Source organism: Vipera berus (genome assembly GCF_964194415.1).
Source record: "Vipera berus genome assembly, chromosome: 11".
NCBI classification, from domain to species: domain Eukaryota; kingdom Metazoa; phylum Chordata; class Lepidosauria; order Squamata; family Viperidae; genus Vipera; species Vipera berus.
This window is the reverse complement of record NC_138214.1, coordinates 1,142,643-1,157,968: the sequence shown is the minus strand read 5'-3', so window position 1 is coordinate 1,157,968 and position 15,326 is coordinate 1,142,643. Positions and strand designations below refer to the sequence as shown.

Here is a 15,326-nt window from a genome sequence, read left to right as displayed (position 1 = left end):
CCTTCCAAAGTCTTCTTGAGGTTTCAACATCTCAGGATTCCCCAACATTTTTCATTTATCTGTTGTTTAGGATTGGAGCAATTAGTTGATCCTGTGCCAGATGCTGCTATTCCATTGGTATGTGACAGACTGCCTTGTTACCATATTTGGAAGCTGGATACAGATGGAAAACAGACTCCAAAAATAAATGAATAAATAAATAAATGGGATCATGTGGGAATGCACTGTGGCCAGTCTGAGGCACGACACCTCTTTCTTATAAAAACCCCCTTTGGGTTAGAAGTGGTGTGGGGAAAGATATAAGCTGCTCCAGTTCCTGGCAAGTAGGAATCACTAGCTTCTCGAAAGAAAAAAAGAGAAAGAAACCATAATGTGATTTGTACAGTTTTTGACTTTGCCAGCTCTGTGAACCAGCCATGTTTACACCATGGTTTATGGCTGAGTATGTGATAGAGGTAATTACCTGTAGCTCGGGTATAGGATGAGGGTGGAGGTTGTGGGTTGGTTTCCGAACATTTTGTTACCAGGCTAGGTAACGTTTTCGGTGGGAATTTAGGAAATACATTCCCTAAATTTATTCCCTAAATTCTGCTGAAGATGTTACCTAGCCCGGTAATGAAACATTTGGAAACCAACCCAGAAGCTCGGAGAATGAACCTCCACCCTCATGCTGAGCGTGTTAGGGAAATCCAGCCTATTGTGATATATTCAGCAAATCATGGTCAAGAAAACCAGGACATCATATGACTTGTGACCCAACCTGCATATCGCTCTGTGCGTAACTATGTTAAAGATGGGGATGTACACTGAACAATTTAGCAACCCCGTGGTGTTTCCATCTTCATCCACCTCAAAACACAACGCCTGAAAGAAGAAGAAGTATCAGGCGTAAATTCAGCCTGGCAGGTTTATGAAACAGGAAGGGGTCTAAAAGAAGCAGCAAGCAGAAATCAGAAAGAGGAAGTTACAGGAAATAGGTGAGTTTTGAGCTGGTGTTTCAACACTTGCTAAGCTATGGAGCAAACCTGTTGTAGGAGAGCTGGATTAGCCAATCTACAGCAGCCAAAAACCAAAGTCCGGTAGTAAAAGGCTTTGTTTTTAGATTTTTCTCCTGCCTTTTTAAAAAATAAATATCCCAAGATGGTAAACATACCTGACACATACCTGGTACGTGTTCTTCCTCTTCCTCTTCCCGCAACCAACCCTGAGAGATAAGTTGGGTCAAGAGGGAGCACAAAGTCACCCAGCCAGTTTTTCAAGCCTCTGGTGAGACTAGAAAGATGATAAGAAGGTGGATAAAGTACATCGGCTGGCAAAACAGCTACTTGGCTCCTCCTGATTTTGAGCAGTGCCAAGAATCCTGTTTCAGACTGAAAATCATAACACTAAGCCATTTGATTACAGATAGTCCTCGACTTATAGCTGTTCCTTTAGTGACAATTTGAAATTATGACCATGTTGAAGACAGTGACTTACAATCGGGCCTCCTGCTGATAATTGCCAATGTCACGTAATCAAAATTTGGGTGTTTGGCATCCGCCTATATTTCGGATGCTTGCAGGAACCCAAGGTCAGGTGGTCCCCATTGTGACCTTCCCTTTCAACAAGCACCTGTCATCATACAGATCTGAAGCCCAAACTGGAATCAGGGAGTGGGCCTTGAAGACCCTTGGAAAGCGAGAGACGTCAGAATTGCCTTGAGCCACAAGATGGGCAGCAAATAAATTTGATAAATAAAATAAAGCCAAAAAGGGAGAAATCTAACCATCTTGGGACTTTCCAGAATCCTTTCCTGAGTGTTCCTGCCACGTTCTGGATCAACAGCCGCTTGGTGCCTACGTCTTTATCCATCAAGGCCCTGAACTACCGTTGATGGCTGTTCAGCAGACTATCGTTTGCGAATGTGTTAAAAGAAAAGCGAGGGAGGGCACCACTTTGTTTACTGAGACACATTAGATAACTATTGTCAAAACCCACCACAAAAACCAACCCTTGCTGGCTGGCCTATGAACTCGAGAACAAATCAATGGAAAAAAGGCTCACCAACCACTAAGAACGTTGGCCCTGGGGGCCGTAACACAAGTGCTAACCCGCAAAGTATATCAGAAAATGAAAGTAGTTTCTTTTATTAGAAAAAAGTATTGTAAATACTTTACATAAAATGGTTCACGCATAACAAACTTTTTATAGAACCTGAAAAACATACATAAAAAACATAGTCTCAAGCCTTTTCAGAGTTTTCTAGGAAAAGAAAAGTTTTCTGGCAAAGATACATTCAGCAGTCAAAACCACCACTGTAAACATGGATTTGGACACGCACGCAAGTCCTTTAGCGTAATTTGCTGGCTTGGGCAATTCCTCAGCATTTGGGTTCCAGCCAAGCTGACAATGACCTTGTTCAGCTTCAGATTTGTGGTGTCATCTTATCATTTCCAGTGGTCTGAGTGGGCTTATCACTGCTATGGCATCAAAACCTAACTTAGGCAATTAAGATACTGTATGCATGAACCCCTTCCTAAACTTTCATGTACTTGTAACAAGCAAGTGACACGAAAACCAGAGAAAAAGGATGATAATAATAACAATGGATGCAAGCATCAACAGTTTTGTCTGCTATTTTGTCTCCTCTTGAGAAATTCTGGATTTATCCTGACGGGGCTAAGTTGCTACCACACCGTTTGTGTAAGGCTAAAAGAGAAGTCAAGCTTTGCCAGTTGGATTGCAGACAACCGTGTGGCTGTTGAACTGACACATTTGTATAAAACCACCAGTCCTTTAGAGCCAATGTTACTTCACAGAAGCTACCGTGTGGCTTGAAATTCAGTTTTTGATAACGTTGGTGACAAAGAGGAAGTTGACGGTGAAGATTGAATTTCCACTTCTCCTTTCTTTAAGTGAAGGCGTGCAAAGGTGCTTCTCCAAAGATGCTGTCCGTCACCTCTAAGATCAGTCCCTGCCCTGCAGTGTGGGGCTTGCTTGGTTTACATTCAAAAGTCATTTAATATAAAGACAGCAACCCGATTTTCTCGTTTCCTGTAGGCATTGCGAGTAGAAGCACACGGTTTTCCTTGGCTAGCTCATCTTGTGGTCTGTTTCTAGAACAAGAGACAAACACAAGGCCGATGAATGGGACAAGAGGTCCTGGCAGCAGGCAGAAGGACAACGGAAGATTCCTTAACTGCCCTCAAGTGCATGATAGCCCAACCACAGCCTTGAGGAACTAATTTCTGCTTAGGAGTAAACCTGATTAGATTCCCTCAAAGGTTGTTCTTGAAGATACTGGGTGGGACAGGCTGGGTCATGAAACAGACTCCATAAGGACCACTCTATTTATTACACTCTCTTAACTCTACTGTTAAGGGATAATTATTAAACAGTTTTGAAAGCCTAACAGAGTTTCTTCTTCTCTCCTCTTATACTTGAGAAAATGAAGGGGGTGGTCAACCTTGTGTTTCTTTCTTCTCTTTCAGGGCTAAGCTGGTGTTGATGTAACCGCTCTTGCATACTGTATTCAAGGTTATCTCTGTGTTTCTATACACTAACAGTTATAATTACACAAAGTACTAAGCTTGCCTAATATTACTTCAGTTTTGTGTTTCTGTGGCTTAGCACATTGAATGAAACCAGCCCTTAGGCTTCATTTCTGGGCCAGTGTCTTCTGTGAAATGGATTAATTGAGGGACCAGTTGTTCAACTTTCAAAGGTCAGTGTATTCCACAAAGAAACCCAGACCATCATCCCTACTGATACCCCTCGCCATTTTTTTTAGTCTACCTACTGATGGTATCGGGTTTAATGAGTTCAGTTGAATAGTCAGCGGGCAAATACTCCTCTCTTTGTTCTTCAAACATTCGTTTTAGAACTTTTTCAGGGTCAGGAATTTTTGGGAAGATCAACAGCTGAATTCTGCAGAGTGGAGAGAACAGAATAATTAGAATGTTCCAGAATGGAAGGTTTGGGTTTTTCCATCTCTTTTCCATGGGCTGGGCAAAGTGATGTAGGTCTTTAACAAAAGCCTTCATTTTTTCCGGCTTCATCACAAACGCCCAGCAACAATGCAGATTCAGCAGAAGGAAAGTCTCTAAATGTCCGCAGTAAGTTTCTTACCTCTTCAGATAAACGAGGAGAATGATAGTCAAGATTGCAGCACATAATGGAATCATGACAAACAAAACAATGTTCAATGTTTCAGACTTGTCCCGGTCATCTAAAAAGGCAAGGACAGCAACACTGTTTCTAAATGAAGCTAGAATGATGCGAGAACAGCCCCCTGTTGCTCCCCTCCTGTGCTAAACCATTTCCTTCACAACAGTCAAGGAAGACTGTGGAAACTTCACCGGGAACTCCAATTGAGAGTTCTGGTCAAGAAAACAGAGATGTCCTCAAAGGATGTGGTTGATGCTTCGCAGAGCTAGAAAAGGACACCTGGCAACATCCTGGGTTTGGAGGATGGACGCTCAGCGGATCCCTCAGTGGATCCTGGGGGTGGGGTGGGGTGTTTGCCACAGCAGCTCTCCCTGCTGACAATCCAAATAATCAGTTGGGTGTGTCCAAGCAGCCATGTGCATATATGCAGCTCTGATTTGCAAAGGACAAACTATAGTGAAAGAAGACAAGATTCTTATGCTGAAAGCATTTCCAATTAGAAAAGCTGGGAAGTAGTTAACGTGGAAAAACCTGTTTCCACCCAGTGACAGATTACAGGGAGGAGTAAACCAGATCAGAATCTACAAGCTCAGAGATGCGATGCCCAGTTCCTCGCTCTCATCCTAACAACCACTCCAAGGTCAGATTCCTTTGAGGAACCAACTGCTTTCATCGTAGGTGACCTCAGCAAAGACAGCACAGGTGAGGACCAAAGAAAACAAACTCACCCCAGGACACCGGCTTGCTCCATTCACTCCAGAGACCTCGTACGTTTTTGCACTGAGTGCTGATCTCGCCCAGCACAGCCCTCACTCTGAGAACGTGATACTTCTTGGGCTCAAGGGGGATGGTTACGTTGGTGCTGTCTTCTTTAGGCTTTAGAAGAAACGTGTACAGGTTTTCATTGTCTACCCATCAATCACTAGTATGTTGTTTCTCAAACTCAGCAGCTTTAAAATGGGTGGATCTCAACTCCCAGAATTACCCACCCAGCCATGGCTGCTGGGGAATTCTGGGAGTTGAGGCCCGCTCATCTTAAAGTTGCTGAGCTTGAGAAACGCTGCCCTAGAAGTTTAAATGGATTTGACAGAAAAGGGTCTTCGCATCTGTCATTGAGGAAGAGGCGGAAGAATGAACGCCACAAATCCGTAACCTGACTCCTTTGTGTGAAATAGGACTTTTGTCAAGGAACAGGATTAGGCTGCTTGAAAAAGAGACATTCACCATCTCTCAGGCCATCTTTTTCTTTAAAGGAGAAGAGATCTTTTCCCTCATGAATAGTTAGAGTAGGGTCCCATTAGGTCCCATTTTATAAACCAAGAGCTTTATGGTGCAGGGACCCCTTCCCTGGATCAGGGCAGAAGGTCTTCTCCACCTGAATCAAACCTGGTTCTCTCCATTTCTGTTGGGGATATTGACACCAAGAATTCCTTAACCAGAATAGCCCAAAGGAATTCTGGAAATTTCAGAGAGGATTAGAAGAAACCACCATGCATGATCCACGTTCCCCACGGTCTTCAGGGAGGATATTCCACCAAGGCTCTATTTTCAGTCTTCCTGAGTGGGATCTCCCTGGATGAGGTTGGTGATCAGACTGTTGTGGTCATTATCATCGTCACATCATCTAATCTATGTTTATATTGCTTCCTACAGAAACCACAACATCACCACCTACAATTTGCCTCCCAATGTTCTTAATTTCTTGCAGCATAAACCAATCTAAGGTGGCAGAAATTTTCTATCCAGGATAAATGTTATCCTCGCTTTTGCCATCCTGACTGGGAATTGTGGGGATTGGAGTCCCAACCCCTCTGGAGTGGTCACGATTAAATCCTTGTGGTTTAATTGTACCAGAGATGGTGCCTTAAAGCAGTTTGTAGACAACTCAAATGCCAAGATAATTACATGCAAGATATTTCAATGCTGCTTTAAAAAAGAAAAGAAATAAACACAAAGGCAACTTACCTCTTGTTTAATGCCATTGATTTCTACCTGATAGCATATGCCATTCCAGCTGCTCGGACGATGCCATGTTAGGAAATAAACGTTGCTGCTCTGCATGACGTTCAGATTTATTGGTGGGTCAAGTTTTACTGGATAATCTGAAGGAAAACAGACAACCAGGTGCTGCAGTCTTGTTTAAATGCCATATTTATCATTCCTACAAATACATGGAGATCAATCAGCTGTAATTTCCATTTCACTCTCTTCTAATTTTCTGCTGACCTGAAGTTTCATGGGTCTGTTTCTGTTCAATTATCCATTTGAATGTGCATCTCTCCTAAGATAAGGGGTTAATACACATTTATGCATCTCACCTAGAAATGCTCAGCTTTGTGTGGGCTCTCCTCAGAAGATACGTGTTTTTGTGCCTTCAAACACAGGGCCACCTTGGCAAACAGCAAGCACTCGGTGCCCAAATTCAGAAGAGTTTGCAAACCGTGACAGGAATGAACTCATCTCCCAGTCCCATGTAGTTTCGGTTTTCGGTAAAACTTCACCGGTAATGAAGCATTGATTGGCTTAACGATCACCGCAAGAAAGGTAATAAAATCCTGTTGGCCAACCTCTTTTTAGGACAATTACAGAATGCAGCCATAATGAGCAGGCTTCATTACTATGTTGAAGACTACCTGTAAAATGTACATCACAGGGTCTTCCAAGGGGTCCTGCACACCTTGTAAAGTGTAAAGATTTCCTCATGTTGTGGTGGGACACTTCAAAGGTTAAAGAAGGGGGGTGAGGACGGTCCTCTGCCGGATGGCCCCAGTTCTGAAGGAATGTCTCCTTCAAGCTCATCTTTATGGTTCTAACTCTAAAGGTTAGAATTGGGACCGTCAGGATGGGCTAGAAGGAGACCTTCCTTTAGAACTGGGAGCCTCCAGCAGAAGACCGTCCTCACCTCCCTTCGTTTCCTTACAGAGGCTGGACCACACCAACCTACCAGACTCTTCTCTACCTTCTTTCGTAAACATGCACACTGGCTGGACGTCTTCAGAATCACTACGGACAGAGAGAACGATGGTGCGTAATCCGGAACAGTTGATCGGAAAGATGCATCGGAAGGTGTCTCCATTGATGCTGTGATTTGTGCACGGCTGCCTTTTTCCCATGTCCTCGTGCCTGAGGGTAGCAGGAAAAACAGAAGTGAGCAAGTTGATCTGTTCTTGCTGATCAGAGAGGATAGACAGAAGCAACGACAAAGTGCAACGGGAGGAACTGAGAAAGGAGATGCTCACTCCATGGGGTTTTCCCCAATTTTTGGACCAGCAGATGTAGCCACAGAGTGTTAGCTTGGGTGATGCAGAGAGTCAGGAAGATGATCTTGACAGAGACATGTGGGAATTCTTGCCTAGACAAAGGGGACTGAACCTTCTTCTTAAGACCAAAGCGACAAGATAATATCCAGAAGCCTTTGTAATAGAGCTGTAGCAATATTTGTCAGCACTGTTTCTTTAAAATCTGCGGAATTCTGGAAGTTGAAGTCCACCCATCATAAGGTTGCCAAGATTGAGAAACATTGAACTACTACAAGGAGGAGGAGGAGAGCAGCACAGTCAGACTTGCAAGATTGTGCGAATACAGTCAGTCTAAACCAAAAGAGTTTATTAGCCTTCTAACACCAGGCATTTGTCTTTTACAGCTAAAAATCTATCACAACATCAAACATAAATAATATTCTAATATCCCCATTTTCTCCAGTATGGTTCAAAAATAAGATAAATCTTTGAGAAATATTATGAACTACTAAAACATCTGGAACGCAGATGTTCTATTAGAGGCAATTCTTCAGAAATGCTATTCTGAAATCTAGCAACTCGCACTTTGGACAAGCTGTGGAGATTGGCTGTCTGTTTGAAGACATACAAACAAAATTTTGACACATCATTAACTTTCCCTTAAATAAATAATGTCATCATTTCATTTAAATTTATCCAAGAGATTAATCTGCAGCATAATTTTAAGGACTGGGACAGGGCAGAAAACAAAGCAAAAATTTAAACCAGATTTTTAAAAAAACTTGAAGATGAAGCTGGCCGCCTCTGGCAGATGTGAAGTGTTGTGTTGGGAATCAGCTTGGAGGGAGTCACTAACAGTCCCAAGCTGCAGAAAGAGAGGACGTGTTTTTCTGCAATCTCTCCCTTGATTTAATCTGCCTCTTAATGGTGAAAAGCTTGGCTACTCCTGGGTCTTCTTTCAGTTTCCACTCGAGCATCCAAACGGATTTCAAGAGCGATAAACACTAGATTAAAACCTTTTTCAGTTCTGTCCTGGAACTCTGGAGTGTGGAAAAAAAGCAAAAGCCTATCGAGTACAGGTAGTCCTTGATTTACAGCAGTTCATTTAGTGACTGTTTGAAGTTGTAAGAGCACTGGAAAAAGTGATCAAAATTTGAACACTTGGCAACTGACTCACATTTATGACGGTCGCAGCGTCCTGAGGTCAGGTGATCACTTTTTGCAACCCTCTGACAAAGAAGGTCAATGGGGAAGCCGGGTTTACTTAACAACCGTGTTACTAACAACTGCAGCGATTCACTTAACAACTCTGGCAAGAAAGGTCATAAAGTGGGGCAAAATTTACTTAACAGCCATCTCTCTTAGCAACTGAAATTTTCACCCCAATTACAGTTGTAAGTCAAGGACTCCCTGTGGATTAAGATGGCTCCCTGTAGGGCTAAGAGAAGAACAGGAATTTGAAATACAAACCCGAAGTACAGGCGGTAGTTGGTGTCACGAGGCGCTTTCCTTCCTCGCTTCCAGGAACAGGACATCCATTTCAGGTTATGACAAACGCAACTGATATTCGTGGCTCCCGTCTCGGCGGTGCCTGCAAAGGGCAAACCGAGAAGAACGGTCTATCCCTCTGCTTATAAATTCCCACCTGCCCAAAAGCAAGGAGGAAAAGCCTTAACGTTCCCCGGTTCTGAGATTCCCAGCTTAAGCCCAGATTAAATTCACCTGCCCAAATGGCCTTTGCTCTATTCATTCATTCTAAGGCAGGGGTCTCCAACCTTGGCAACCTTATGCCTTGTGGGCTTCAGGTAGGGAAACAGCAATTCCCCAAATCCCCACTCCCACCCCCGGAGTTTTCTACTAGCAGAGACCGGATCTGTGCAGGGCAAAGCATTTGCACCAGCATCCAAGTACGTGTGGGGGTCTTGCTTGTGCTCCTGTCAAGGCAGCGTGCAAAAGGAACCTGGTCTCTGATCCCTTGAAGCAAGCCCACTTTTCCCGGGGGGGGGGGCTGCAGTTGCTTTAAGGAGGCTCCCAGACTCTTCCCCACCCCCACCCCAGGCTCTCATCCGGCACCCTCCCAAACTCCCTCGTGCCTTTGACCCTCAGGAGCTGCCCAGCCCAGTTCAAAGGCCCCCAGCCTCGCAGCAGCTCCTTTCTCGGAAAGTGGTCTGGGATGTTTACATCTGAGGAGGCTGGTGCGATTGCTGGAGACATCAATCTTACAGGGACATCTGCGTAAACCCAGCCGCTGAAGATTTACCATTTTGTGCCAGTGGGATCTTAAACCATTCTCCTTTGTACTTGTCATTGTCACAAGACGTCTGTAGCCCGAAAAACATATTTCTCCCTAGAAAAACCGCCATTTTCCTGGACAGCTCTTGGTTCCAACACTAAAGATGGGAAAAGAACATTCAGTTGTAACAGGATGATCCCAACTCAGGAGTCCCCTGCCCCGTTATGCCTCTTCTTTTCTTTCTTTCCCTCTCAGCTTCAACAGGAACCGCTAGATTAGGGGTGCTGTATGTGGGGTACTGGTGGTCCTTGACTCACAGCCATTGAAAGCCAGGCGCAGCCCTTCCCTGTGGCAGCATCCCCAGGGTCAGGGGACCAACCTCTGGGCCTTGGCAGCCGGCTGGGCTTACGGCCAGTTGTGAAATCAAGCGCAACTCACTTAGAAAGGGAAATTGTGGTCCTGATTGTGGTCATAAAGTGAGGACCGGTGTAAGCTATTCACCAGAGAGGGGCCACTCTGAAGAAGGCCCTGCTGGGGGGGACCTGGGGAGCTCCTCGTTCCCCTCAGGAAATTCCTTCTCGGATCTTACCAGAGGGGCCCACTCCCTCCCTCCCACCCCAGTAGCCGGGCCTCTTGTGGACCCTCAGCCTCTGCCCCACTGACCCGATTTCCCCCGAGACCCGAGGAACGAGAAGGCTCACCTCTTCGACCCACGTTGTGCCATTGAACAGACCAGTGTGATATTCCATCTCCTTAGAGCAATTCCCGCGGGAAATGGCTGGGTCCCACTGGACGCTTAAGATGCAGCTGCTCTCATCCAAGATGTAACTGATGTTTTCCGGGGGAGGAAGGTTTGGCTGAACTCCTAGACCTAGAACAGGGGTGTCAAACTCAATTTCATTGAGGGCCGCATCAGCATTGCGGTTGCCCTCAGGGGGCCGGGTGGGTATGGTCTGGGTGGGCGTGGCCTAATGGGTGGGCGTGGCTAGAGTGAGTATGGCCTACTGGGTGGGCGTGGCCAGCTCTACATCGTTTGCATCAAGGGTGCCTATGGGGGCCTGGGCAGGAGTGGGACAGATCTGAGGGTCTCTGGCAGAAGGAGGGTCTCTGGGCCAGGGCCAAGGCAGTGGGGGCCGTTCCCTCACTCTTTCCAGGATGGCTTCGCGGGCCGCATGAAACCACTTCGCGGGCCGGATCTGGCCCCCGGGCCTTGTGTTTGACATGTCTGACCTAGAAGAAAGGGGAAGTGAGAAGGAAAGACATGCCAGGACTCGCTTGCCACGGGGACCCTCTCTTCCCCTTCCTTCCTTCCTTCCTTCCTTCCTTCCTTCCTTCCTTCCTTCCTTCCTTCCTTCCTTCCTTCCTTCCTTCCTTCCTCCCTTTGCCTTTGCCTTTGCCTTTGCCTCCCCGCCCCCATTAAAAGGCAAGGCAGGGACCGTGACTCAGAGCAGAGTGATTCAGAGGCTTTGGTTTACCAGAAATCTCCATGAGGATCAACTTCAGAGACCTGATCTTAGAGGATTCTGCCACAGGATGGGTGGCAGGAAGGGCTGAATCCTCCAAGCTGAGGGGTGGGAGTGTCAATCCAGAAAAGCTCAGCAGAGCTGGGTGGGTGGGCTCTGGAATTGGGGAAGGGAGTGGGGTGAGGGGAAGTCCCCTTTCTGCTTACCTACATGGAACCAGGAAAATTAACCACCTTGAAAATATCCCCCCCACACACACAAACCACCATTAAAATAAGTTTAGTTTAGCAAGCTAGGTGAGTTTGTCCTATGAATCTCTCTGGTGACCACTTTCTAAGGTTAGGATCAAATAGCATCCAAGCCTAATTATAACTCTGTAATAAAAATTTACCTCCTGCCTTTCTGCCCAGGTCCTCTACACTCTGCATGCAAGAGAGCTGCTCTCCGCGTAAACCCCAAGATAACTGGCGGCTGGGTGAGCCCCAGAGTTGTGCCCTTGGCCAGAGCGGAGGCCGCCCATGACAGGAGCCAGGCCGATGCCAGAAAGGATGGGCAGGGGGCCTGGCAGGGATACCCAGCTCCTGCATCGCCTCCGGGACCCCCGACGGGCTCCAGCCCTGCCTTTCCCATTCTGAGCCAGAGGAGGACCCTTCTTATACAGGCAGTCCTCAACTTGCGTCCACAAGGGAGATGAAAATTCCTGTTGTTAAGTGAGACATTTGTTTAAGTGAGTTTTGCCCCATTTTACAACCTTAAGTGAATCGCTGCAGTTGACAAGTTAGTAACCCCATTGTTAAGTGAATCTGGCTGCCCCATTTGCTTGGCAGAAGGTCACAAAAAGGGACACAGCAACCGTCATAAATATGAACCAGTTGCCAAGCGGCTGAATTTTGATTGTGTGACCAAAAGGGGAGGCTGCAACAGTTGTAACCGTGAAAAAGGATCACGTCTCTTTTTTCCTGTGCTGTTTGAACGGTCACTAAACGAGCTGCTGTAAGTTGAGAACTACCTGCCGTTGCTGTCGGGTGAAGCTGAAGCCCCTTTGGGGGCGGCTCCTGCAGGGGCACCACTTGGGAAGGTCTTCCGCCCGTCCACAGCCAGGTGAAGCCTTTGCAAGAGCCAACTTGGGCACCAGCAACGAAAGGCTTTGCCCGGTGGCACCAAGGCAAGGGGGCCGTGTTTGGTCACTGCTGGAGGGGAGGGTCCTTCCCTCCCCCGCTTCTGGGAAAGAAGGGCAGGGAAGAACTGGGTGCCCTCCACGTCCCATCACCCCCATCAGGGCATCCGGGGACAGAGACTCCAACACACCCAGACGGCATCAAATTGGAGATGCCTCCCTCGCTCCCTCCCTTCCTTCCTTCCTTCCTTCCTCAATAATTAGGCGTTTTTTGATAGCCAGTATTTGCAGGATCCTCCCCACAAACGAAGCAAGAAGGGGGAGAGAGGAGCCCCCAAGGGTTCTCCGGGATGGGGGAGAGTCGCAGCCCTGCTCAGGAGCTGCTTCTTGTCTTTATTAATTTCCTCAATTTATTTGTCCTATTTCTGTAGCTCCCCCCCATCCCATTGCTTCAGGTTGGCAAACAGGATCACAATAATTAATGCCATAAAACCAGCTACAGCCCATCAAAATGAGTCTGCTCAGGGAAAGACACCTTTGCACTCTGGTCCCTCCCATCCCCGTCAGCCGGACATTGGACTACACCACCCATCATTTGGGAGAGTGGCCAGAGGCTAGCTTCCCTGGGGCTGTTTAGAGGGTGGGGTGGGGGGTTCTCCGGGGAGGGGTGGTTAACTCTTCTGTACTGCTCTAAACTGATTTGCCATGATATTGTTATTGTCATTACTATTATATTACTTATATTATTACTACTACTATTACTACCACCGTAGTACTGGAATTACGTCCTAGGGCAGCACTGAAACACACCCCTAGTAAATAAAATTACAGTAAGCTAAACCAGTCTTTGAGCGCCTTGGTTTTACTTCTGGGAAGCAGCGCACTTCAAGTGGACGCCTGGCGAGAAAAGGATGGGCTTTGTAGTCTAACCTCCAGCCCCGAGGACGGTAAGCTGAGCAAGGCTGAGCTGGACGCTAATTCAGGGAAGGCAGGGGATTATGGGAGATGCGCTCTCTCCCCGCGAGGCAGGCGGAGCCCGGAGGCGCCCCCCCCCCCGCCCTCCAAGCCCCTCACCTGCGGCCAGCATCACCCCGGCCAGGTGAGCCAGCAGCTGCGGCTGCCACGGGACCCCCATCGGCGCGCCCGGAGCTCCTGCCGGATGGCTCGTTCGCTCTGGGCTTTCGGGGCGGGTTCAGACGGGAAGGCTGCGGAGATGGGGCCGCCCCGGCCCGCCCCAGCCGAGGTGGGGCTTCGTTGCTCGGGGCGGCTTCCCCAGGAAGGGCCGCGAAGCCTCTGAGGGCGCGCAGAGCGCCGCCCCCTCCCTCCCCCCCCGGCAAGTCCGCCCTTGGGGCGCCCCAGGACAAGCGGCGGGGCCGGGCCGGGGACCCCTCCCGGGCCGGGTCTGCGGGGGACGGAGACTGCAGAGCGAGGCAGCCCCGAAGCCTGGAGCCGCCGGCCGGGTCCCTGGCCCACCTCTTTCTTCGTGGTAATTTTGTTTAAAATTGCAATTAAAAAGCTACAAACGAATGCAAACTAATCGAAAACAAACGAATCAAGAGAAAAACACAAACGGTAGAAAAGAAAAAAAAACATTATAATAAAGAGAAATAAACATGTATAGAATGTTATTCTCCTTCCTCTGGAGCATAAACAATTTTAGTAATTTATCAGCTTTCCTTGAAATACAGCAAAGGGCCTCTTCTTCCAATATCCCATCTTTGCTTTTATATAAAAGCAAATCTTTCAATCCCGATCAGTGAAAGTCCACTAGGAATTACCAGAGACAACCTGCTTTAACCTTGATCTAATAAACCAACTTTACGTTCCTTCTTTTTTACTTTTAACTATTATCTTTGATCCCTTCAAATAATTTCTTTTTCTTTGTCTCTTCTCACAAAATTCTTCAAAGCTTTAACAAGTCTCTTTTGTAAACCCAATTAGAAGAGTTATCCAGATCACACTTTTGATTTATCTGTGCATCACTTTTAATTATTAAGACTTCCGCTGGTTTCACTTGTGCATCCAGTATTGCATCTGTTGCCTGTCATTTTAAATTTACTTTTGCATAAATCTTAGACTTGTCCAGCGAAATTTGTTCCTCTTCCTTAATATCTTTGAAGCTTAGTCTATCTATAGAGGCAGAAATTTAAATTTTGGGTCTGTTGTTTAAACATAACCTTCAAGATGTCCATTGTTAAGGTGTTTTGCTCTACTCTGCATTTGTCAATCAAACTTAAGCATTCTTCTCCTTTAATTGTACTGTGTAGTTCCTTCTGTTTCCCTCTGTGTTCAAAGTCCCATCCTCCTATTTTATTTTTTAAAAAAGAATTCAAAACATGCTTATAACTAATTCCAGAATCTTATTTCAAATTCATCTGGTCTGTTTGTAATTTTCCAAAAGGAAAGTTCTGATCACCCTTTGGCTGCTTATTTCAAAAGAAAACAACTTTCCAATCCTTAAATTTGCGTTTATAACTTCTTTTGTTAAGGATTGAAAGAAACTCACCTGGTGTCAAACCTATTGATTGAAGGGCTCCCCATAGTTGTAAAGCAATTAAGTAATTTCCGAAAATCATTAGAAAAAGAAGAGTTATTTACTAACTCTTTATTCTGCTGTGGTCATCAGCTCCACTTTTACTGATCGGTCTTCACCAATTTCTCTACCTGGGGTGCCCTTGAAGACCCCCCCAAGGAGCATCTGCCAGACCAGACTGCAATGGCAGGGCAGTGATGGTCAGGTTGCACCCCTGCGGCCCAGTTGCTGGTTGGCCTCCAGGTGCCATCGAGGAGGTGTTTTATCAAGCAGAGTTGGCACGTCCTGGGTTCTGTCTCTAAACTTGTGCCATCTGATGGTACTCCAAAATGGGCTTCTCCAGAACAGCATCCCTCCAGGAATCTGTGCAGCTCCCACCTGCCTTCATAGTAAAGGTCCTTTAAAAAACAGCTTTTCCCCAGGTCATGGATTAAGATGGCTGATGAGCCTCTTCAGAGGACTTTTTCTGCTCAATGGGTTGGTTTTCTATGCTGAAAACCGTTCTGCTTTTACAGGCCTCCTTTCATGTTGATTGCTGTTAATGGGGCAGGCATCCTTACGAAGCTTACGAACCCATATGTGCCTCCATATGACC

General features: G+C 46.5%; 1 protein-coding gene across 3 annotated transcripts; it reads right to left on the bottom strand.

The window, feature by feature from the left end:
- Window positions 1-2,110: 2,110 nt before the first annotated feature.
- IL13RA1 (interleukin 13 receptor subunit alpha 1) lies at window positions 2,111-14,870 on the bottom strand. Of its 3 annotated transcripts, none has more exons than XM_081336807.1 (10): window positions 14,705-14,870; window positions 10,320-10,489; window positions 9,646-9,775; window positions 8,856-8,976; window positions 7,091-7,269; window positions 6,112-6,248; window positions 4,875-5,022; window positions 4,108-4,207; window positions 3,779-3,906; window positions 2,111-3,095 (listed from the first exon to the last, which is right to left on the bottom strand). In XM_081336807.1, exons 1-10 carry the CDS (start codon window positions 14,772-14,774, stop codon window positions 3,073-3,075), a joined length of 1,206 nt encoding a protein of 401 aa, XP_081192933.1. In that variant the 5' UTR covers window positions 14,775-14,870; the 3' UTR covers window positions 2,111-3,072. The 3 variants fall into 3 exon arrangements, with proteins under 3 accessions (XP_081192933.1, XP_081192935.1, XP_081192934.1); XM_081336809.1 differs by having other exon boundaries at window positions 7,106-7,269; XM_081336808.1 differs by lacking the exon at window positions 14,705-14,870 and adding an exon at window positions 13,273-13,478.
- Window positions 14,871-15,326: the final 456 nt, after the last annotated feature.